Raw genomic sequence first — 22,645 nt, forward strand, 5'->3', positions numbered from 1 at the left:
TTAAACTAACCAACAGGATATAAAGGAGTTAGAATGAGCACAACCTGAAACATCTACAGCAGGAAAATGACACATTAGTGCCGCAGTCATACACTGCTCAAAAGGATTAAGCCAACACTTACATCACACATCAGATCTTGATGACTAAATAATTCAAGTTGAAAATCTTTACTGATGTACATCATATAATTTGTTGAGAAAACCAAAGATAAACATTAAAATCACAGGCTGATCATCCTGGTGTCTCCTCCATGCTCTTGAGACTGTGCTGGGAGCTGGACTACCTGTGCAACCTGATTGGGCTGCAGGTACTGCCTCATGCTACCAGTAGTGACAAGGACACTAGCAGAAGACCAAACTAGAGAAGAATCAGTCAGGAAGGATAAGGAGAGAGCAGCTGTCTGTGGACACCACATGTAAAACAATTTCCTTGTGCTCACTTGTGCTTCCTGAATGGTCACATTGAGATCCCTGAAGCTGAACAGACTTCCTGTTAGACTGTGATGAATAAGTGATCCCTTACTTTTGTTTGAGCAGTGTATTAATCCAAAAGCATCAGATAGAGTAGAAGAACAGTGAGATTTCACTGCACAATGAGTACTTTTACTTTTCAAACTTAAAGCATTATTTACTGACACATACTCTAGCTAAAGTAAGGCTGGACTTTTTGGAGTGTTTTCACAGTGTGGTGTTAGTACTTTATTAGAGGATGTGAACGCTTGTTTCACTGCACGTCAGACCAGACGAAGATGTTAAATGTTGAGGATGGAGTGAAGAGGGTGGGTGGCACTCAGGCTGTTCAGCCCCACAGTATCGCAGCAGCTCAGCTGAGACTGCTGTCAGCTCCCATTCAACCTGAGGGAGGAGTCACAGCGCGTGCAAGGCGCAGGAGGGACGCACGCTTGTACACTACCTTTCTACCTTTCTCCACTGAGTGAACGGTGGATGTGACCTTTGTGTGCATGTCGGACATTTGAGGATCAGCGTGGAGTCTGGTTTTTATTTTTAATTCATACTTTAATGAGGATCAGTGCGCGTCCACATCTCCAAAACGCGCCGCCTAAAGGATGAGGAAGGAGCTTCAGTTCAGGTGACACAAGCTGCAGCCTGTTGATCAGACTTGTCTTTTATTTCACAACGAGGGCGTGAGGAGCCAGTCTGAAAGGTTTGTTTGTCTGGGAATTAACTGACTTCATATGGAATGTTGTAACAGCGCTGAAGAAATGGAAAAACCCACGTCTCATCTGAAATTACTCAGCATTAGTTTGACTTTGCGCTCGTGGACACCGTGCATTATAACCTGAATGACAGCTGTTCAATAGTTTAAGTGTTTATTCATAATTAACCTTTAATACACTGTACAGTGCTCTCACTTAGAGGGACATCACAGAAACACCCTGTGCTTCTTCTACTTCTGTTTTTTCAACCTGGACCCTATTTTCCCATGTTTTTGTGTCTAAGGGACTAATGTGAACATCAAGTTTTGAAACTGGTCCAGTATTGAGTGAGAGTGCTGCAGACAGCAGCGGCAAAAAAAGCTGCAATGTAGTCAATTGGGGCAATTGTGCACCATCAATTTACATCCACTTAAAGTGCTTAAACCACTCTACCAGCTGCCTGACAACATTATAGAAAGGATCAGTACAAGGATTAAGATCTTTTTTGTTCAACCAGATACAGCACCCAAATTGCAATGGTCGAACCAACCAGACTCCATTTAAAAAACTGCAATTTTATTATCGAAAAATAAAAAGCTTCATCCAAATTTGACAGGAGCAAAATAAACTTGCAAAAGCCACATTGGTGTGTCTGTTCCACTGTTTCAAAAATCACCAACTCTGGTTTGGTAGAAATAAACCATTGATTCACCCAGTTAGGTGTGAAAATATGCTGGCTCTATACATGCTAAAATTTATGTTTATTTAAATGGAGTCTGGTGGGTTTGGCGATAGTGATTCTGGGGCTGTTTCTGGTTAAACAAATAGGATCTTACTGTCTTACAAACAGGTCTACCTCTGTAGGGATCTTTTCTATGATGTTGTCAGACACTCAAAATCACAATCTGAGCCTGTCAGTGGCAAAAACATTAAGTTTTATTGGACATAAATTGATGGTGCTCATTTGCCCCAAGTGGTGACACTGTGAGCCTGTTTCGCTGCTGCCGTCTGCAGCAATGTTCCCATTTGTCACTCAGACACAAAAATGTGGGGAAAATAGGCTCCATGTTTAAAAATACTAAAGTTACCCATTAAATTTTATGTATTTTTATTTAACCCATATTTTAGCAGGTAAGTCTCGTTGAGATGAACAATCTCTTTGACAAGGGAGACCTGGCTAAGACAGCAGCACACAAGAAGTTACAGCCAAACAAATACACAATAAAAACATAAAAGATCTACAGTAACACGTAGAAATATTAAAACACCTACGCACAATGACAAGTACCAACCCACTCATTCATCCTTGTACTAATGAGAGCTTTAAAATCAGGCAGAGAGACCAGTTCACATAGTTTCAGGGAGAAGAGAGCCAGTGTTTGGTTTGTCCATTTCTGTAGACACATGGTGGTGCAACGTGGCGATCTCTGTAGATGAGGACCAACTCCTTGTGTAGATATAAACAGCTCATTCTAAGGTAAAGAAAACGCAACAATTCTTATTTTCAGGTGATTATACACAAAGAAAACACACTTATTACAGTATATTCCGTTCCTGCCAGTATATCCTCCTAAATCCAACACTCTGGAGCTTTAACTTACCAGATAATTAAAACACATTTGGAGCAATATAACTTTTCATTTGGTAGAATATGAAGCCACAGGTTCAACTGAAACACTTCTGTCTCTTCCAAACAAGTTGTCACAAGGCTGCAGTGGAAACAGAAGTAGCTAGCAGTAGTGCTCCATTCATCTATTACCTGTAACCAGTTATCCTATTCAGGGTCGCAGAGGGGTGGTGGGGCTAGAGCCTATCCCAGCTGACATTGGTGAGGTCACAGGTCACCAGACTATCACAGGGCTGACACATAGAGACAGACAACCATTCACACCTACGTGCAGTTAAAGTCACCAATTAACCTGCATGTCTTTGGACTGTGGGAGGAAGCTGGAGCACCTGGAGGAAACTCATGCCGACACAGGGAGAACATGCAGACAATACACTGCTATAAAAGCTATAGAATCATGGGGCGTCTGTAGCGCTTCATATACAGAGGTATATGGAGGTTTAAAAGCAAAAGCCTGAAAAAATAATCTAAAAAAACTCATAATCTGTCTGCACACAGGGTCGGACAGTGTATTACATTTGCCCTGAAATTAAGTTGAATTGTCCCTTTGACATTTTGCATGTGTTACTCCACCTCTGTGTGATTAGATCGCATTAGTGTATCAGTCTAACAGCATGTCAAGTAATCATCATCATCATCATCATCATCACCAGCTTTGGACACGTAATCATAACGTACAGCCCAAATAGTTCCAGCACCTCAGTGAGTTTCCTCCTGGTTAACCTGTCTTTGTGTTAAACTGCAGATGACTTGGTTCTTCTTGCTGACGTCCTTCTCCACCCTGCAGCTCATCCACACGAGGCCAGCAGAGACCTGGCTCTCCACCAGACCCAACTGACCAACCATCTCCACACCTGTCACAGGTAATATACGAGTGAGAACACATGACAAGGTGTCACTGAATAAGAGAACAGTAAGTAAAAAACTGTACCTGATTTTGTCCATGTTTTTATATCAGTGAGGGGTTAAATTTTAGAAACGCTGCGATAAAGTTTTCCAGCACAACAAACTACCAGCAGTGGAGGAAGTGCTCAGATCTTTTACCCAAGTTAAAATAACAGAACCACAGTGTAGAAATACTGTGTTACTAATGAGTCACGCATTCTTAATTTTATTTTGGTAAAAGTACAAAAGCACTGGAATCAATATATCTATGTTATATTACTGAATTATAGGGGTGGAAGGAAAATTTGATACAGCATAGTATCATGATATTTTTGTGTGGCAACATCGCATCATCACACAATGCCAAGTATAATTTTTTTAATTATATAAATTATTAATATGACAAATACAAATTAAACTTCACATAGCCTACTAGAATAATATAATCAGTCGCTTTTTCAGCCCACTAGATATAGTTTTTTCCTGAAAAAAAAAATGGCTTAAGTGAGATGGACAGACTGAAAATTTTATCTTTTTAGATAAAACGTTTTCCTTCGGGGCATAATACAGTTGAAAAAAGTAATGCATTGCAGTATATTTTATGACAGTCCTCAGCATATCGAAACATATAAAATCGCGATAATATTGTATTGTGGATCCTCCACTGATTCCCACCCATACTGAATTATATATACTATTAATGCCCCACAATTAAAGAAGATACAAAACGACCTCAAAAAGACACAAACAACAAAAAACCCAACATAAAGTCTAAGAGTTGGTGGGGTCTTTTGCATATCTGCGCCCAGGGGCCCATTGTCCCTTAGTTCAGTCATGGATAACAGTTAGAATAAAAAAAATACACACACAAAAAAAATTCTCTCTGCCAGTTCTTTTTACTATATTTTTACTACCTCAGTGAAAATGGCAGTAACGCTGGAAATTTATCTCAACCAAAAAGTAGGTGCGTTACTCAGTAGTGCCAACAGTGACATCAGGTGGTAAATCTGTTGATGTCAACAGTGTAAAGTTTCTGCATGTGTTTGAGTAACTGAAAAACATCGTCAACGTCATGTCTAAAAACAGTGTTACTCATATGTGTGTGCTCGTCCTCTGTGTGCAGTCAGCACGCTGTGACAAAGACTGCTGCCAGTTAACTGGCGTCATGTGCACGGCTGAATTGGAAACGTGTGATTCCTGTCTGAAGGAAGAGGAGGAGGGAGGAAGGAGGGGATGAGGGAAACAATGTTCATGGGTCCGTTCTTGCAGGATTAGAGATAAAAATGTGGGCTTGTTTGCAGCCGGTCTGAGCTCTGAAATCCAGCTTCTTATTGAACTGCTGTACCAGGTTCTGGCAGGCTTGTTCTTGCTGAAGGCTTCAGGGTCGACTGAGCTGTCTCTATGTTTCCAAATGTCCCGTTATATCCCGGCTTTGTTGTAAGTCCTGACTCTGCAGATTGATGGTTGCTTGTTGATTTTCAGTGATTTATCTTTGTTTGTGTCCTTTGTGTAGACACAGAGGGGAGGCAACATGCCGGTGGCCCGCAAGAAGAGGGTGCTCTGCGTGATGATGATGCTCAACATCTTCATCTGCGTCCTGGTGGGCGTGTCATGGAACCTTGGGCATGACAAAAGTGGCCGTCAGAGGGTTCGAATCCCACTCAAGAGGTTCTGGCACCAGCCGGTTCTGAGCAAATCCTTCTGGAACAGGGAGCAGCAGCGTCTGGACTTTATTTACAACCCTATCGTCAACTTTTTGCTCTCCAGCGACCCTCTCATCGAGCTCCCTGATTGGCTGAACGACACCAGGCCGCTCAACCCCTGTGAACCAGACCACAGAGTCTCCACACAAATCTCTGACTACAACACTCTGCCGCAGCCCTTCCAGGATTTTCTTTTGCACATGCGCTGCAGGACGTACCCCATGCTGATAAATCAGCCCCATATTTGTGATGAGAAACCCTTCCTGCTGCTGGCGGTCAAGTCACTGATCCCACATTTTGACCGGCGACAAGCTATCCGAGAAACGTGGGGTCGAGCAGGCATAGTAACCAATCGGACCGTGGTGACGGTGTTCCTGCTGGGCAACACCTTGTCAGTAGACCACTTCCCAGACATGCTGGGGATGCTGGGCCACGAGGCAAAGCTTCACAATGACATCCTCCAATGGGACTACAGGGACACCTTCTACAACCTTACCCTGAAAGAGGTCCTCTTCCTGGAGTGGTTCAGCCAAAACTGTCCCCACGCCCAGTACATCCTCAAGGGTGACGATGATGTCTTCGTCAACACCTTACGAATTATTGACCTCCTGGAAGGTCTGTCAGACAAGAAGGCCAAGGATTTGTTCATAGGGGATGTTATCAGTAACGCAGGTCCACACCGAGACAAAAAACTCAAGTACTTTGTCCCAGAGAGTGTGTTTGTGGGGCAGTACCCACCTTACGCAGGAGGCGGAGGATATCTGTACTCTGGAGAGTTAGCGCTACATCTTTACAATGTATCCCAGCAGGTAGTTTTATATCCCATTGATGATGTTTACACAGGGATGTGTCTGGAAAAGCTGGGCCTGGTTCCTGAGGATCACAGCGGCTTCAGGACTTTTGACATTGAGGAGAAGCAAAGGACCAACCCCTGCGTCCACAGGGGCCTGATCCTGGTTCACAGCCGGACACCACAGGAGATGTTAACGATCTGGCCGTGGATCATCCATCCTGAGCTCAACTGCCAATGAACACGTTCATCTTTGTTTCATCTTTTTATTATGTGAAATCCTCACGTCCTCTGAGTTTTATTCTAAAGTCACCAAAGTAATTTACTGACTGTTTTCAAGGCGACTTTGTCTGCTGTTTTCTTTTCCACCAGCTGAATTATATTCATGTTAAAGAAAACATTTGATGAATGAGCTCTCTGACACAAATTTTGCATGCATGCTAACTGCACACAAACAAATGCAATGTGATCACATAGAAATACCTGACGAGCCGTGAACACAGGAGAGGTCAGGGATACAGGGAACTAGCATCATCAGAGGGGTGACAGAGCAGTTTGGGCCATCTTATCTAGTCATGATCTTGGTCATCAAGTAAAGCACTCGCAGCCTGTCACACACTGACAGAGAGTAAACGTTGTGTAGGGCACTTGTGCTTGTGATATCCTGACAAGACATAAAAGAGTACTTCACATTCTTTCTGCTTAGTGGCACATAGAACAGGGGCCGAAAAGTTTGTTGATAAAATAAATAAAATCAACCTGTATTAAAACCCAATTTAAAAAGATAGGTCTTTAATTTATTTTTAAAAAAAGGCTAGGGAGACTGCCATTCTCAGATCCGAAGGGAGAGTGTTCCATAGTTCAGGGCCATAAAAACAAAAAGCAGCTTCACCAGTTCTCTTGTGGGACACCTTAGGAACAGCGAAGATGGAAGATCTGAGAGTTCTTGTTGGGGCATAAGAAGAAAGGCAATCGCTGATATAAGATGGATGGATGCTAGATTATTTAAGGCTTTATAAATGAGTAAAAGATCTTTAAAATCAATTCCAAAAGAAACAGGCAACCAGTGTAATGATGCAAGCTGAGGGCTAATGTGATCTCTATTTTTTCATATTTGTTAAAATCCTGGCTGCAGCGTTCTGAATAACTTGTAGTTTCTTCAAAGACTTTTTAGGGAGACCAGTAAAAAGGAAGTTGCAGATAAAAGCATGTATAAGTGTTCCAGCATCGTTCTGAGTTTAAAAAAAAAAGGTCTAATTTTGGCAATGTTTCTGAGGTGAAAAAAATATGTTTTTGCAACTCTGTTAAAATGGCTACTAAAATTAAGATCAGAGTCTAAAATCACACCCAGGTTTGTGACATGTGATTTAATCTGCTGGGACAGACTACCAAACTTTAACTGAAGTTTCTGCCTTTCTTCTAGTGGACCAACAAGTAGAATCTCTATTTTCTGCTTGTTTAGTTTAAAAAAAAAATGTATTCATCCAAATGTTAAAAGGTGCGGACACACCAAACTGACATCAAAGAACTAGCGGCGACGAAAGCCAACTGTTGTGTCGTCTACGTCGCCTCACGTCGCCCTGTGTCAGTTGCATTTGAACACACTACACGGACTACATCCGACGGCCAAGTAGCACGTACGTTCTGCGCCTGCGTGAGAGAGAGCGGAGTGAGAGAGTGGTACATCCTGTCAGCCGAGGGGTTTCCTATCTGTGCACCGAGCACCGCAGCACCTCCACGGACTATTACATCCAGACGGTCCCGGTGTTTCCTCCGCAGGCTCCACTTCACTCAGCTGCCCGATAAACCCGCTGCTTCTTCCCACTTTAACCTGAATAACAAGCCAGGGCTCGGTGCTCCGGTTGGATCCAAACGGAGAGCCGGGGCTAGCTCAGAGACTAGCGGAGGCTAACTGGCTGTGCTTCCCTCCGGTCATGCTGCGGCTAACGCTCCACTAGCCTCCCAGCTAGCCCCGGCTCTCCGTTTGAATCCAAATGGAGAGCCAGGGCTAGCTGGGAGGCTAGCGGAGGCTGACTGGCTGTGCTTCCCTCTGGTCATGCTGTGGCTAACACTCCGCTAGCTGCTCCCGGCTAGTTCCGGTTTGTTATTCAGGTTAAAGTGGGAAGAAGCAGCGGGTCTGTCGGGCAGCTGAGTGAAGTGGAGCCTGAGGAGGAAGCACCGGTTAGATGATCTCTCTCACCGACATGCTCCGCCGCCGATTAACATGCTCAATCGGCTGACACCGAAGTGCCGACGGTGCGGGACACACCACAAAAACTAGGGCAACAGACGCTCACCAACGGCCCAAGTTTGGTTGACGGCCGACCGTCGGCTTGGTGTGTCAGGGCCTTAAGACAGGAAAAAAGAGCGTTTAAAGAACTGGGGTCTCCTGATGAAATGGAGATATATAATTGCATATCATCCGTATAACAATGATAATGGACATTATGATGGCTAATTATTTTACCTAGAGGGAGCATATATAAAGAAAAGAGAATAGGACCAAGGATGCTCCCCTGAGGTACACCATACTCAACATCAGATGTCTGTGATACAGAATCACCGAGGCTAACAAAGAATTTCCTGTCAGACAAGTAAGAACAAAACCAGTCAAGCACAATGGTAAATAAGAATCAGTAAGATATGATCAAGTGGTGGTTTTATTTAAGCATATGTGAAAGGAGAGAGAAAACAGAGAGGGAAAAAGGGTAGGGAAAAAAAGAACTGAAAGAGAACTAATACTTGGACAATATCATTATCATAAAATGGTGGAATCCACTCTGGAGGTGTAAAAAGGTGTCAGGAAGTCTTTTTGTTCTGTTTCTGGATTCAGGGATGTGGCTGGAGTCCAGACCGCTGTTGTGTTGAGCTTGACCATGCCAAGACCTCTCATGTCGCGGTAATAGTGGCAGGACAACAATGACAGCAAGCAGCATAACTAAAAACAGTCTGGCAGATTAAAAAAATTACAGAAGTTTCAAAAGTTTACAAAGGTGCTGGAGATTTAAAAACGTGAATAAAATGTGATGAATTGACTATTCAGGTCTCAACTCTGAGGTTTAAAAAAAGGCACAACCGACCCCGCTCTCCCCTATAGTATAATATATAATAGCAATGGAAGTATTGTTTAATGATAAAAGTATTTGGTATGTATTTAAATTTTGATCCAAACTGTAGCAAGAGAGACAGAAGACAATTGGAGCTGTAAAGTAAAACAACTATCTCAGTACTACGACGACCAAAAATACACAAAACAAAGAGATAACGTCTAAACTGAAGATCCCACACACAGTTTTGTGTTCAGCCAACATAAAGACTTTCTTAATTACAGTTATTAAATTTCTACATTAATTATGAAACACTCAGTGTTCATTGTTTTAAAAATCCCAGCTGTGATGTTGCAGCTGTTTCTGGGCACTCACCCTGTGTATTTGGATATGTATTTACAGCCTGTTTGGGTTTATATAAGCAATAAATTGACTGATTCACATGAAACAGATTCGTCAGGGTCCATCGTATCCTCTGCTCTGCTGTTTGGAAATCATTGTGGTCATTACAAGTCTTTCCCCATTTGTAAGAATAAAATAAATATCCCCTGTGTTTGTGTTTTGAATGTATTTTTGTCTTTTATAAATAAAGTTTTGATAAAGATTAAATAGATTTGATCCTATTTTCTTATTCTTGTGTTTTTAATACAAATGACAAGTAAGCATTTATGTAATTTTTATTTTAATGTTAATAAACTTTAGTTGTATTTCTTGCATGAAATGTCTTCTTCTTCTTCTTCTTCTTCTTCTTCTTAGCATTCTTCTTCTTAGCATTCTTATTATTAACTCATCTGGCCTGGGAACACCTTGGGGTCCCCAGGAGGAGCTGGAAAGTGTTGCTGGGGACAGAGACGTCTGGGGTGCTTTGCTTGACCTGCTGGCCCCGTGACCTGGCCCAGGATTAGCAGATGAAAATGGATGAATGGTTATGGATTACTATTATTATTATAATTATTATGAGTAGCAGTAGAAGTAGTATTTTGATTAGCAGTGCTAGATAGAGACTTTTGATATAATACTTTTTGATATCCGTCATCTTATCCATGCCCCTCTCTACAACACTGGATATTTTTCTTTCTGTGGACAGTTGCTGAAACAAACAGCTGGTGCATCTGTGTGTTTTATAAGTGTAAAGTGCATTTTCTGCTGCTGCATGAACTGTATCGTAAGCTTGAAGCTTTTACCTGAGGTGCACATGGAAACACTGGCTGTAAAACACATCAGGGACCTCTGGTGGACGAATCTGATACTAACATCCACTGACAGGAAACTCAATCAGCTAACTGATGAATTTCAGCTGCTCACACAGGAAAAGAAAACAGCAGTTTAACAGAAGCTGTGACGCTCAACTTCATCTTTTCACACGTTTAAGAAGTTTAACAGACAAAGCTGTAGTTGGTGGTAAAATGCCACAAAAGAATAGCTTCAGCTTTAAAAGTGTGCTGCTCATATTTCTGCTGATATTTGGCATATTGTGGAAACACTGTGACTCACAGGTAAGGCTGTGAAATCAGCTTGTTGTGTGTCAAGACTTTGAAACTGGTGCAACATAAGTGTGTGTGTGTGTGTGTGTGTGTGTGTGTGTGTGTGTGTGTGTGTGTGTGTGTTTTGCTTTCTTGTGTTTGTAGGTGAACAGAGAAGACGCCAACAAGCCTCCAGGTGAGAATTAAGCATCAGGTGTTTTTCTTGTGATTTTAAATGTGAATGTCTTTACTCTTCTTCTCCGTGCATTTAAAAAAAGCTCAGGATTATTAGCAGACCTGTGAAGGTAAAATAAACAGACTCTGTAAAAAAGGATCTGTAGAGACTATGTTAATACAACTTGTTTATTTTTTAAAAAGCATCAACTAAAGTTAAAAGTCCCCAACCCTAGTGCAGATTTCAGTATATACCCTGCTCATGTTAACCATAAACTGACACTGTTGGTCTCTTTCCTTTGTATATTTGTCACCTGTTTTTAAAATGAACATTTAAAAAACACAATGAACGTGTGAAAATATTGACTATAGAAGAATAAAGGATAACAGCAGCCTCAACTCTTAATAAATAAAACTGCTTTTCCTAACTTTAGAGGCCAAACTCATTAACACCAAAGCATTATTGACAAGTAAACGACAGGAACACCTACAAGCATTCCTTTAAGTTTCAACTTTTCCTCTTGTTTCTACACACACCTGTAAACCTGTACTTTGACTTTTACATTCACTTGCTGTCCTCACATTCAAAAACTAGTTCCTCTTTTGTTGCATCGAGTTAGATCAGGGGTGTTCGATCAAGGCCCATCAAAGGGTCCAGTCCAGCCCACTGGATGACTTTACACACCTTGTATTGACGCACCTGTGACGGCTAAAAGGATTCAGGTTTCAAGAAAGGGTTAAACAGTGCCTGTGTTTACATGCACCAAATATTCTGTTTTTTGCCCTTATTCCGAAAAAGACAATTTTCCTACTAAGCTGTTTACACGGCTAACAAAAATGATTACTCCACTAATATTCCTGTTCACATGCAGCCGTGCGTACTCTGATTAACATGTCGTTTATTATGTGAAAACAGAGAAAGGTGCACAGCCTCCGTCTTTCATTCCTTCAACCACTTTCTTGACATGTGGGCCTTTCTTCCTTTGGGCACGTATCTTGACCCACAGCCTTGCAAACTGTTAGTGAGTTGGTGTGTGCACAACACATCCATGACAATGCACAGCACCAACCGGAAACAGACGAGAAACTGCAGTAAAAACCCACAGGTGAGACGCATATTCTGTGTGGGCTGTATAAATAATGCAGCTATAACCCGAATAATAGCGGCATGTCCCACGTCTCTTTATCAGAAAATGCTAAATTCAGAATATCTAAATGGAACACGCTGCTAACATGACCCGTGTCATATTCAGAATAAGAGTGATATTTAGTGTGCAACTTCATGTGAAATGTATTTACTTTCTCAGGAGGCTGAGGTCATTCAAAGCAAACAAACTGATCCTGCTGTTGTGTTTTCCAATCTCTGATGTGCAGCATGGAGTCAGTGCATGGTTCAGCTGTCTCTCTGTTCATCTTGGCGTATTTGCTCAAAGACTGTGGCTCAAGAGCTTGAGTCAAGTTTCCAAGCTGCGTATACTAAAAGAACGTTGTCTCTGGCTGGTAATATTACGTCTGACCTCTGAACAGGTTGAGGAGCTCATTTGTTCCTCAGTCTGTCAACTTGTTAAATCAGTGTGTGGCTTCAAAGTAGCCCGGGTCAAACACTGAATGTAATGAGCAATATGTTTGCACTGCATTCACTTTTTGTAATGTCTTTGATGATTTGTAGTGTTTGTTGTAGGATTTTTTTAAATTTTGTTTTGTATTTATGTGCGTCCTGGGACACAAGACAAATTTCTGATTTTTTTTCTGACAGTATAGCGGAGTTTTTCCACCCTGACCACAATGCAGTTCTCCAAAAAAACAAAACAATGAATACTTAATGTGGTTATGTTTCAAACTGTTGAAAATTGTGCGAAATATTAGTTTTAAATATTTACATTTTCAGTAGGAACCAATGGCTTTGGAGCTGAACAGAAAGTGCTGAGAGACAGACAGACATGTTGTTGGTTTTGTTGTTTTCTTTTTGGGATTTGTTGACAATGAGAATGTTGTCTTATAAAAGCGCTATATTTTACATGATTCAGAAACTTAAAGAACAAAAGACTGAGCAGAAATCATGAGGAGAATGTGAATTTGGACATTTCCTGCATATAATATGTTGCTATTCATGCAACTTTCACACTTGGGAATTTCCTTTTGCAAAAGATTTTTTAAACCAGTCCTCCACATGTTGACTGTCCATGAACACTAAAAAACAAAACTCTCCAAGTTTTTAATCAGAATCAAAAATACTTTCGCTCCGATGTAAAAAGATAGAGAATAAGAAAGTTAAATAATAGTATGACATTAAGAAGTATATGATTAGGAAAATAAAATAAAAATAAAAATGTGCATTATGCTACAATACAGTGTGTAAACTAGTATGTTACGTTTCAGAAATATAAAGCTATGTATTATGGTACAATCAACTCATTTCAGTTCATGGGCCACGCGCAGCCCAATTTGATCTCCAGTGCGCCGGACCAGTAAAACCATTGCAAAATAAACTAAAAATAACAACGGCTAGAATTTTTTCCTTTTCGAGCACATTCTGTAAGCATCAATCCATTTACAAAACAGATAATGAACAGTCTGAGATGTCTTAAGAAAAACAGGTGCAATTTCAATAATATGTCTCATTTTTCCACATTCAGACAGTCAACTACTCGCTGTCATTACATGTGCATTTTTCCATACATTTCCCTCCTGTGTTTTACTGCTGGCATCGCCACACCAAACTAAAGTGGAAGCTGTTGAGGAAGCAGGTTCAGTTATCTCCTGCCTTACAAACCATTTATAAATCTAAAGCTTTAGCAGTGCCTTAGCAACAGGTTCTACCAATATTGTTTTAGGTTTAAAGTCAGACACAGATTTTTTTTGTACTAAAGCTGCTGATTTACGATATGTTGCACAATGCTTAATATCTTAACATGTGACCACAACAAATATTCGTTGTTCTTTCAGGGTGCTGTATTCTGGTCGGTGTGAAAAGCCTCTGAAGCAGCATTTTAAACTGTTTAAAGGGATAGTGCCCCAAAAATGAAAATTCAGTCATTATCTACTCACCCATATGCCGAGGGAGGCTCAGGTGAAGTTTTAGAGTCCTCACATCCCTTGCGGAGATCCAAGGGGAGAGGAGGTAGCAACACAACTCCACCTAATGCAGGCTGACGGTGCCCTAGATTCAAACGTCCAAAAACACATCATTGAAACCACAAAATATCTCCATACTGCTCGTCTGTAGTGATCCAAGTGTCCTGAAGCCCCGACATAAAAAGTTGTTTGGAAAAAACGTCATTTGAACTCTGTTTTTAGCCTCATTATAGCCTGTAGCTCTGACTGCCTCTCTGGGCACCGCGCTTGTGCAAGACTGTGAGACATTGGCACCGCATTCATGTGTGTTCACATGCTTTCACTGGTCTCATGTGAACGTGGTGCCCATGTCTCACGGTCTCCTCTTGGATCTCTGCAAGTGTTGTGAGGACTCTAAAACTTCACCTGAGCCTCCCTCGGCATATGGGTGAGTAGATAATGGCTGAATTTTCATTTTTGGGTGCACTATCCTTTAACATTGCTCCTAAAACCTGACACCTCTCAGCCTTTACAAGTGCATCAGTATCAGATGTACAAAGTCATCCAGTGGATCAGATTGGACCCTTTGGAGGGCCGATGCTGGCCTGTGGGCCAAATGTTTGACACCCCTGCTGTAAACTATAAGATAAAGTGAAACCAGTGACCTTGAGGGTTTACTGAACCTGAACATTAGAGATGATGTATAACACAACTTGTGTTTGTATTGAGACACGTGGAACCACTGGTGTGTTTGTCTACAGTTGCTCTGTCTCTTCCTCAGATGGACACGGAGGTGACGGCAGCGCCTTCTTCGCCCTGCGGAGCTGCCACCAGCTGCTGCACGGCGACACCGGCGAGTTCTTCTCCCCGGACTACCTGTGCTCCAACCCGCCTCTGTGGTGCAACTGGACCATCCAGGTGGATCCTGGAAAGAGAGTCCATCTCCACCTGGAGGACCTGACCCCTGACGACACCTGCCACCTCAAAGAGGACCAGGTCCACGTGGACGAACCTTTCGGACACCTCAGGGGTCACAAGGTCCTGCAGAAGTGCTGGCGGGAGGCCAAGTACACCTCCTCCTCCAACACTCTGTATGTGGTGCTGCTGATCGGCGGCTGGCCCAGTCCGCCCTACAGGGGCTTCTACGGCCGCTACCAGGCCTTTGGACCGCCGGTGGTTTACAACCCACAGGAGGGATTGACAGAGACAAACAGCAAGTCAGAGCCATCTGCTGGACTCGTGGACTTCAATGAACTTGTTATGAATGAACAGATGGAGTCAGAGCATTCATCACCTGCAGATCTCATGTATGATTATTATGGTCAATCGTCAACCAGGATGGCAGAGCGGCCCTGGGAGTCCGAGGAGGCTGCAGACACAGACTCTGAGGTGGGAGTAAGGACGCTGTTTATGCTGCACTAATCAATATTAACAACACATAACAACAAGTCAAGTGATGTGTGACGTGAAAGTTCTTTTTAATATTTATCTGTACTTTGTTTTGGTCTGCTCGTAAACACCAGAGAGCATTTAGAAATTCTTCCATCCTCTGTCTTCTCTCAGGTGGGTGAAAGCCACCAGGAGAACCACAGCCACGTCTACCCATCCACAGCCACGCCCACAGAGCCAGCATCCACACAGGGAACCTCTCGATCAGGAAGAGGTGCCACTCAATCCCCTTCAGGCCGGTCTGACTCAGCCGTCCCTCCAGAGTCTCTACAGCAGCAACACGATGGTCAGAACCAGCAGCTCGAACCCACCACAGGCAGCCCAACGGCTAATGTAGAGGAAGCTTCAACACATCCAGAGGAAGCTGCTGTTACAGAGGAGGAGAGCCTGTCAGAGGAGGAGAGCCTGTCAGAGGAGGAGCGCCTGTCAGAGGAGGAGAGGTCTGCAGATGGTGAGGACAGGACAGAGGTCGGCGAGGCCTCCAACGAGCTTCCTGCCCCCTCTGAAGCACCAGAACCAGACGAGACTGAGCAGACTCATCCTCACCCCAACATGGTGGAGCCACTGTCGGACCACAGAGGGAACTGTGAGTACATTTGTGTTTGTGAATTCACTCTGTCATCTAGATGTTTCACATGAGCTTCTGATGGACGCTCAAACTTACCGTCACACTTTTGATTCAACACTTCAAAATGTCATTTTGAGTCTCAGCTGTGAGGTCAGGTGGATTCTCTCTAACCAACTTGGTCTCACTCCCAACTTGTCAAACACAGCTGATGCTTGGTCGGTGGCCCTTGGTGTTGGAGACGTACAGAGGCACCCTGTAGTGCCTACTATCAGACACATCGGGTGGCTACATTTTTTGATGCTCTGTGAAACTACTGTGGAGTAAAGAGTGAGAAAGTCTGCATAGGATGGGCAGAGAGGGAGGTTGATGGGTCAAACAAACCACCATAAAATCCCAGTGTGAATCAACTTATTTTCATTGCAAACTGGAAAATGGTCGCTGTGTCACCAAACTTTGCACAAAGGTCCAGTCTCATGCCAGATTGCCTCAGCTGTAAACTCAAGCCAATAGTCCTAATGGTGGCGCTACAGCAAGTGTCTAAAGTTCAAAACTTTGAAAATTCATAACAAATCAACCATACATGCTACAACTTCACAACTTTCATCAAACTGTAGCCCCAATACTGAAGAAACTTTTGTACATTTAAACCTTTTAAAAATTAAGAAGTTCATCACTCTGTTTTTTTCAAAAACTGTAAAACTTCTTAAACCTATCTCCTCCCACAATTTTTTGCTCAACTGACACCAAACTTGCTACAGAGCATCTTCAGACTGTCCTACAAAAACTACATTTCTCAGATTTTTGATTTATCAAAAATTGAGCCTACAGTGCATCAAAATGTTTGACTGTAAACGGTACTGTAAACATATACATGCATAAATAAATAAATAAATCTTCAATGTTCATGAAAAAAAATGACAAAATTCTAGAGTCATGGTAGATGATGTGTGGCAAATTTCAGAATTTTATCTCAAAAACTGAATTTTTGATAGCAATGTAAAAATGGTAATTTCAACATCAGTTTTTCACTTATGAAGTAAATCAATCATTGTTACAAACAAATAACCAACATCTCCATGCTGTCTAGATGCAATATGTGTATTTTCAGATTTTTGTTTCGATAACTGAATTTTTTACAGTGGTTTGAAATCTGCTTTTCCATGCATGGACGGCTGCTAAACCTGCACGTCTGGCTTAGTCAGTTTGTGAAGCTACACATGAATTGTCACTGACTAATTAGCTCAGTGAGATAGAAATTGATTCTTAGTCTCAGAGGTTGTGAGTTCAAGCCTCAGCTGATGCAAAAGGCAGATTGTGTTGCTAAATTCGTAAACGTCTTCCAATTCTTCTGCTTGATGCTCAGAACTGCTTAAAAATGCCCGGCAGCTATAATTATTATTTTTAATTTCCATTTGTCATTGTTGAAGGCCTAAAGTGATTCTCACCTCCTCCAACTGTAAAAATACGTGGCCCGATGACTAAATTAAAAAAATGTTTGAACATTTCGTCAACTGAAATGTGCGTCATGCGTCTACAGCCTGGCGCCTTTTCCTCTAAAGCTATCTGATGATTCCAAATCTACGATGGAAAAAGTCTTGGAGAAAAAATGAGCATTTAAAGGTGCATGAACAAATTTGTTTGCTTTCAACCCCCAATGCTGCAAAGTTAAAGTACCAAATATTCATAAATGGTCCACTGCAGAGTAGCCACCTTGTAGTAACACATATTTATTAATGCTCATTTAGACCTGTTATTGATGTTAATAGGCTGATTTAGACTTAAAGACACAAAACCTTTTGAGTCTCTGGACAAATTACTATTTTTTTGGCCAAAAATGACTCTTTTGATCGTGAAGGTTGGCGACCCCTGCCCTAGGCATCACTGTGTCACAATTTTGCAGCAGCAACACATCATTTCCTAAAGTTAAAGGGGTAGTTTGGATGTTTTGAAGTAGGGTTGTATAAGGTACTCATTCAAAGTCAACGTGTTACACACAGTGGGCAGTCTGCACCGCCCCAGTTTGGAGAAGCAGCAGGAGTACCACCAAAATGTGCTTTAGCCACCGAACATAATCAATATCAGTTTCAGTGTACGCTACATTAAAAAAAATTTCGCTGCTTTACTTTGCTGTCAGAAAGCATTTTCACACAGGGTACTGAAGCTGTTGTATCGCTCTCTTGAAAGCAGACTGCATCAAGAAAAACAGTCATTTAACACTGCTGAACACAGGAGCTGCTGGTCGACCGCTGCCTCCATCAGTTAGTCTGTTTTTCCTGATGGAGTCTGGTGGCCTTGACGAGAGCGTAGTTGGACAACTGAAGCCTTTGCAAAAACATATTGCACATGTCATGTATCATTTACATCTTAAATCTGTTTGACTGTGTGTCTCTTTCTTGTAGTCAACATTCGAAATCACTCTGAAATTCCACATCGTCCTGGCGGTGAGTATCAGACTGATAATGTTCAACCTCACAAGCATGTTTATCCATAAAAATGTCTTCTATTTCCAGGACAGTGCATGATATTCAACATATTCTGTGCTAAACTGACAAAATCTGTGGTATCCGAATTAGACTGATGATGCTCAGATGTTCAGATGAATTTACCTGCGCAGTGTCGAGGTGTTCGTCAGACTGTATTGAAACACTGTGCAGCGTGCTTTAGCATTATTGTGCTGTTGCTGCTTTGTTTTGGTACTTTGACACACAGTCATGATTTCGGTCTCTTACAGATCACCTGTTTGAAGTGACTGTTGAAGTGAACTTCAGTCCGGATTTGAAGGAGTCCTGGGACAACCAGGCCTGGTCACTGCTGCTCTCAGTGCAGGCTTTGGTATGTTGATGACAGCAAAGCAAAGACACTGAACCTACTTAATGTAGAGGAGAATTAAGATTATTATAAAGAACTGAGGGCGTCACTGATGCCTGAAGATGCAGTGAAGCTGTTGTGTTTCTGCAGATCAGTAAGCAGCTGGAGGCTCTGCAGACGCCGCTGTTCATGACCCCAAAAAGAATAAAAAGGTAACAGACCCACAGCACTGCTGGAACTTAAATTCATTTGAATCAGAGAGAGAAGCACACAGAGTTTAAGCTGTGCAGTGAAAAGAAATCAAAGTCCACCAAAACAAATATCAGTCAGGTTGTACAACTCTGCTCACGTTTAATTCCCTGAATGTTTTCATTCTCACTGTTTGCCTTGTTTCCTTCACTTGCATCCTCTCCTTGCATCTTAGTATCTCAAAGATGTGATGAGAGGAGCAAGAAAAGAGGAATCAAGGAAACATGTTATGAAATGAAGCTCCATCATCTCTCGGGAATTACTTCACATCTAAAGCAGTGTGCAAAGCAACCTGAACTCGAGGTCTGGTCTAATGTTTGTGTTGACATGTGAGCTGTTCTGAGCTCATCCTGGATCTGTGTGTGTGCAGGCTGAGTGCAGGAGTGCTGTACATCATCTGGCTGCAGATTGGACAGGGGCCCGGAGGTCTGCAGGTCCACAAGAGCGTCCACTACGCCCTGAAGGGCCTCACTGCCACAGGCGTTGGCACCCGAGGAAACAACAGGGAAGCTTTCATCATGTCCCTGTCGACTGCAGGTACAGCAGGGCTCAAACCTTCAGTCTGAAACAGAGTGGAAGTGTGGCAGTTAATTTGAGGACACTGAGTATTAATCTTGTACCTGTTTTAGAGTGAATGAGTGAAAATTTACAAACACCATGAATCAGTTTTTCCTCAGCACACAGTAAACTTTCCTCCCAATTTTATCAAAATCCATTGAGTAATTCTGAGAAAGCACTAATGAACAGACAGAAAGACAGAGCAGGTTAAAACATGATCTGCACTAGAGGAGCGTGCTCAGTCGAGTTGTCTCATTTATGAAACAATGCGTGGCGTCCATGCTAAAAATATTCAACAGTTTCTACAATCAGTCTTCTACATCACCACTTGTGTCGCCAATTTCCCGTCTCCTACCTCATAAGCATGGGTCAAAGTTTCTCTCAAGAAGTCTGTTTTTATGAAGTGGCGTACGCCTCTTTCAGGCCTTGTTTTGTGTGTTCGCAGTGTTTATAAATGAGATCGCAGATCTCTGCCAGGAGGTCACCTGAGTCGATCGTGGCCACTTTAGATGATTCCAGCAGATGCGCAACGCATTTCAAAAGCGTCCCAGAAAAATACACATCTCATCTATTTTTGACGTAGTCACAGTCCGTTGCACAAAGCAGATCAAGTTCTGGACGGAGCAAAAGGTCGCAGACATGGCAGCTAGATTGTGAGCTGGGTGGCGAAGATAAAAACAGGGACTCATTCTTTTCATATTATGCCTAACTTTGTTAGTGGAAAGTAACTCAGGTATGGAAATAATCTGTAGATGCTCCAGTTTAGAAACTTTACTATGAACGTCAGTTTCTGAGCCACGATGAAGGCCAAAATGTGTCCGACAACAGACAGTAAGGCTCGTTGTTTTTAGCTGAGACTATATCTGGAAAACGTGCACCTCTAGTGACCAGTTAAGAGGAGGGAGGATTCAGCAGTCAATAGCCCCTTTTACACTGCCAGATTTTCAGTGAATGTTGTTACATTTTGCCGGCGAGCTGTGAGCGTTTAGACACACAGAGCTGGATTGGTGAGTTGATCCAAGGCGCCCAATTTTCTGCCGCTTAGGGGTAAATATATTGGCGGAACCTTTTTGGTTTAAAAAGACCAAGGTGGCCTTCCACCATGGGAGGGGCTGTTGATGACTTGTGGGAGGAGCTGTTGATGACGCCGCACGTGCGAGCCACTGGCGGTGGATAAACAGGAAACAGCTGATAGCAGGAATTAGTGAGCAGCTAGTAGCAAGAGGGAAACACAAACCTGACAGACACTGTAAAGTTTAGCAACTGGGGAGACAAGGAATTGCGCGCCCTTCTTGTCCTCGCAAACGAAGAGGCCATTAACCGTCAGATGACGGGGACAGAGAAGAACGGGCCCACCGTGGCTTCCCTTGGAGCAAGGCGCAAGTCAGTTAAAGAATGTGAAGAAAAAGTGAACGACCACAACAGCAGGAGCGGCAGGGGACTGCTCGACTGGCCGTATTTCGATTTGTGTCAGAGCATTTGGGGCTCAACAGCCAGAACAGCGACGTACGTCACTGTTTACGTCACACGCTGAGCTACACGTTTTGTTACTTGCTCACGCCCCCCATTGCCCCGAAAAAGGCACATTCTGTATAAACAAAAGTAGGTAGGCGGCATTTTGCTGCACTCCCCGATTTTGTTTTTATACTGCCAATGCTGAAAAAAGACTGACTGGGCTTTCCTGCAAATTTGCACAACTCCTGATTAAAAAGGGCTAGTGACATATAAAACAGGTTTTTCAACAATTGTGAATGTCCGGTAGTTTGTGAGATCAGCTGTGGACAGACAGATTCACACACAGGTGGTTGGGGGTTCGAACCCCGGGGTGGGGGAGCCCTTCTGCGCGGAGTTTGCAAGTTCTCCTTGTGTCAGCGTGGGTTTACTGTGGGTACTCTGGCTTCCTCCCACAGTCCAAAGACATGCAGGTTAATTGGTGACTCTAAACTGTCTGTAGGTGTGAATGTGAGTGTGAATGGTTGTCTGTCTCTATGTGTCAGCCCTGTGATAGTCTGGTGACCTGTCCAGGGTGAACCCTGCCTCTCACCCAGTGTCAGCTGGGATAGGCTCCACCCCCCTGGGAGCCCTAACAGGATAAGCGGTTGGATGTGAATATTAACTAACAAACTGTCATCAACTGTTATCAGGAGTCATCTCTGTCTCTGTCTGTGTGTTTCAGATGTAAACGAGTGTGGGACTCAGCTGGTGCTGTGTGACGTTAACGCAGACTGTGTGAACTGGTTCGGTTCGTACTCGTGTCGCTGCAGGCCGGGCTTCCAGGATAAGTCGCGCCTGGGGTCAGGAGGGACTGTGTGTGTGGACGTGAAGCCTGCAGGTTATTGAACTCTCAGCCGCACTGCTTTATTTAAGCTCAACACATTTAAAGGAGTCCAGAGGTGAACAGCTGCTCACTTCCTGTTGTTTGCCTGCAGGTTGCAGCTCAGGCCTGTCTGCTGAGACTAAAGGCGTCTACGTGCTTTTCTTCCTGCTCAGCTCCCTCATCCTGATGCTGCTGGCGGCGGCCGGCCTGCTGTACCACCGTCACCACCGGGGGGCCTTCTTGGTTCGGTGCCACAGCAGCGACAGCATGTCTCCTTCGGACGGCAACAACAACAGCAACCATCATCATGATGATGACGGCTACTCCAACCCCGCTGACCCTGACCTGCCCCCCCCACCTCCACCTGCCCGCGGCTTCAGGGAACGCTGGCCTCAGGTGAAGGAGCGCTGCCCAGCCGTGGAGCTGCCACTGCTGCGCTTCAGCTCGCTGCTGCCGCTGGACAGCTACATGCAGCCGCAGGAGGGCGGGAAGGTGTGAACAGCTGACACATTAACTCATTAAAACCTCTTTTCATTTAGTTTACTTTCTCTTTGTCTGACACTGTCGTTTGGAATCTGTTGAATTAAAGTCACAACTAAACTGCATGTCTTCTGCTGTCTTGGCTTTCTGTTTTTGCCCTTTACTGTACCAGAAGACAAAAGTTTCTTTTACACTGCCAGATTTTCAGCGAATGTTGGGCCGTTTTGCCGGCAAGCTGCGAGCGTTTAGACACACAGAGCCAGATTGGTGAGTTGATCCGAGGTGCCCAATTTTCGCCGCTTGGGGGAAAATATAT

At 43.2% G+C, this 22,645-nt stretch overlaps 2 protein-coding genes across 7 annotated transcripts; both read left to right on the forward strand.

Annotated features, from left to right (window-relative positions):
* The first annotated feature begins 854 nt into the window (after nt 1-854).
* On the forward strand, nt 855-9,832 carry b3gnt2a (UDP-GlcNAc:betaGal beta-1,3-N-acetylglucosaminyltransferase 2a). Of its 4 annotated transcripts, none has more exons than XM_033623627.2 (3): nt 855-1,165; nt 3,530-3,647; nt 5,183-9,832. In XM_033623627.2, the coding sequence occupies exon 3, from the start codon at nt 5,201-5,203 to the stop codon at nt 6,401-6,403; it is 1,203 nt and encodes a 400-aa protein (XP_033479518.1). In that variant the 5' UTR covers nt 855-1,165; nt 3,530-3,647; nt 5,183-5,200; the 3' UTR covers nt 6,404-9,832. The 4 variants fall into 4 exon arrangements, with proteins under 4 accessions (XP_033479518.1, XP_033479517.1, XP_033479519.1 ...); XM_033623626.2 differs by having other exon boundaries at nt 3,572-3,647; XM_033623628.2 differs by having other exon boundaries at nt 855-1,090.
* Nucleotides 9,833-10,515: 683 nt separating this feature from the next.
* Nucleotides 10,516-22,454, forward strand: LOC117255855 (uncharacterized). Of its 3 annotated transcripts, none has more exons than XR_013490848.1 (10): nt 10,516-10,705; nt 10,838-10,868; nt 14,682-15,289; nt 15,464-15,935; nt 18,317-18,358; nt 18,649-18,749; nt 18,876-18,937; nt 19,345-19,511; nt 21,709-21,925; nt 22,023-22,151. XR_013490848.1 is itself a non-coding variant. In XM_033625075.2 (10 exons), the coding sequence occupies exons 1-10, from the start codon at nt 10,616-10,618 to the stop codon at nt 22,345-22,347; spliced, it is 2,115 nt and encodes a 704-aa protein (XP_033480966.2). In that variant the 5' UTR covers nt 10,516-10,615; the 3' UTR covers nt 22,348-22,454. The 3 variants fall into 3 exon arrangements, 2 of the variants coding, with proteins under 2 accessions (XP_033480966.2, XP_078022881.1); XM_033625075.2 differs by having other exon boundaries at nt 21,709-21,864; nt 21,962-22,454; XM_078166755.1 differs by having other exon boundaries at nt 21,709-21,864; nt 22,023-22,188.
* The last annotated feature ends 191 nt before the right edge of the window (nt 22,455-22,645 follow it).

Source organism: Epinephelus lanceolatus, chromosome 3 (genome assembly GCF_041903045.1).
Source record: "Epinephelus lanceolatus isolate andai-2023 chromosome 3, ASM4190304v1, whole genome shotgun sequence".
Classification (NCBI taxonomy): Eukaryota; Metazoa; Chordata; class Actinopteri; order Perciformes; family Serranidae; genus Epinephelus; species Epinephelus lanceolatus.